A 2,056-nucleotide genomic window follows, 5' to 3' on the forward strand; every position below is an offset into this window, starting at 1 on the left:
AAAAACAGAGTCCCATATGTTCTCACTCATAAGCAGAACTTGAACAATTATCATAATACTATATAATACTATAAGAAAGGAATTGGCAGTAGTGGGAAACTGCCTGGGGGGAGTGTAATTGGTAGTTGAGAGAAACCGCTGGGGAGGGAGGGCACACCTCATGAACAAGGGTACCTGCATAATCAGTGTCTGTATACCTAACCCTGAATTGTACCCCACAGCTTTATAATAATTTTAAAAAATACTTTTCAGCATTTTGTGAAATTTCAAAGTGACATAATGGTGACATACATCACACTTGGTTAATGGTAGGTCTTGTTGTTACGTCTCTAATGGTGACACCCTATGGCTTGCCCACGTAGGGACCGGGCCAAATTGTTTTCCAAAGCCCACACATGGCTTTCCCCACCTCCCTTCCCCTTCCCCCCACCACAAATCCTTCATTTTAATTCTCATGGTAATTTAACTTTTATATTTTTATTAGATGCATTTAGTAACTTGCCTCCCAGTCATTTTCTTGGAAATTCAATCTCTTCTCCATGGGGTCTCTTGAGATTAAAGAGAAAGAAGTGGCAAATTTGGAGTGTTAGAGCCATTTTCATTTAAAAGTATATCCTTATTTTTGTTACTCTGTCATTAATGTTTTCTGTTTTCCCTTATCAGCAAGTTATTTCTCGTTTGACATGTATTGCCAAACTGAACTCTCTTGTTTTCTTGCAAGATGAGAGAAGGCAACCATGAATGAGCCACTCGACAATTTAGCAAATGCTTCTGCTTTCCCCGATTATGCAGCTGCTTTTGGAAATTGCACTGATGAAAAAATCTCATTCAAGATGCGCTACCTCCCAGTTATTTACAGCATTATCTTCCTCATGGGCTTTCCAGGGAATGCAGTCGCGATCTCCACTTACATTTTCAAAATGCAGCCCTGGAAAAGCAGCACCATCATCATGCTGAACCTGGCCTGCACAGATCTGCTGTATCTGACCAGCCTCCCTTTCCTGATTCACTACTACGCCAGTGGGGAAAACTGGATCTTCGGGGATTTCATGTGCAAGTTTATCCGCTTCAGCTTCCATTTCAACCTGTACAGCAGCATTCTCTTCCTTACCTGTTTCAGCATCTTTCGCTACTTTGTGATCATTCACCCGATGAGCTGCTTTTCCATTCACAAAACCCACTGGGCAGTGGTAGCCTGTGCTGTGGTGTGGATCGTTTCGCTGGTGGCTGTCATCCCCATGACATTCCTGATCACATCCACCACCAGGACCAACAGATCTGCCTGCCTTGACCTCACCAGTTCGGATGACCTCACTACTATTAAATGGTACAATCTAATTTTGACTGCAACCGCTTTCTGCCTCCCCTTGGTGATAGTGACACTTTGCTACACAACAATCATCTACACCTTGACCCAAGGACCTCAGACTCACAGCTACCTTAAGCAGAAAGCTCGAAGGCTAACCATTCTGCTACTCCTTGTGTTTTATGTATGTTTTTTACCCTTCCATATCTTGAGGGTCATTCGGATTGAATCTCGCCTGCTCCCAATCAGCTGCTCCATCGAGAACCAGATCCATGAAGCTTACATCGTTTCCAGACCCTTAGCTGCCCTGAACACCTTTGGGAACCTGTTACTGTACGTGGTGGTCAGTGACAACTTTCAGCAGGCCGTCTGCTCCATGGTGAGATGCAAAGTGAACGGAGACCTCGAGCAGGCAAAGAAAATCAGTTACCCCAACCACCCTTGAGCTTCATTTACTTAGCCGAAAGAAAATCATTTACCCCAACAACCCTTGAAATGCATCATTTACTCAACCACAAACATAAGGTTGCTGATCATTTACTTTACACTTGTGAGAAGTCCAGACTATCTCCCTCAGGAGAACCTCTAGTAAATACTGTATACTCAAGTAATTATGTGACAAAGCCAGGGCAGGGGGTATTCGGAGTTCTTTGCATCTCTCTGTTGAGATCCTCCCTTGAGTAGATATAAGGGTGGGAGGCATGCATATGGGTGAAGCATTCATACATAGACTTACAAATGGCTAGAACT

General features: G+C 43.5%; 1 protein-coding gene across 1 annotated transcript; it reads left to right on the plus strand.

The window, feature by feature from the left end:
* Positions 1-737: 737 nt before the first annotated feature.
* OXGR1 (oxoglutarate receptor 1) lies at positions 738-1,751 on the plus strand. Its single transcript, XM_008050560.1, has one exon. It carries the CDS (start codon positions 738-740, stop codon positions 1,749-1,751), a length of 1,014 nt encoding a protein of 337 aa, XP_008048751.1.
* Positions 1,752-2,056: the final 305 nt, after the last annotated feature.

This window comes from Carlito syrichta, unplaced genomic scaffold, assembly GCF_000164805.1.
Source record: "Carlito syrichta isolate Samal-C Ts95f unplaced genomic scaffold, Tarsius_syrichta-2.0.1 Scaffold150384, whole genome shotgun sequence".
Lineage (NCBI taxonomy): Eukaryota > Metazoa > Chordata > Mammalia > Primates > Tarsiidae > Carlito > Carlito syrichta.

Bases quoted from the DNA above. Each gene is read 5' to 3' on its own strand.
- OXGR1 (XM_008050560.1), top strand. From the start codon at position 738: ATGAATGAGCCACTCGACAATTTAGCAAATGCTTCTGCTTTCCCCGAT.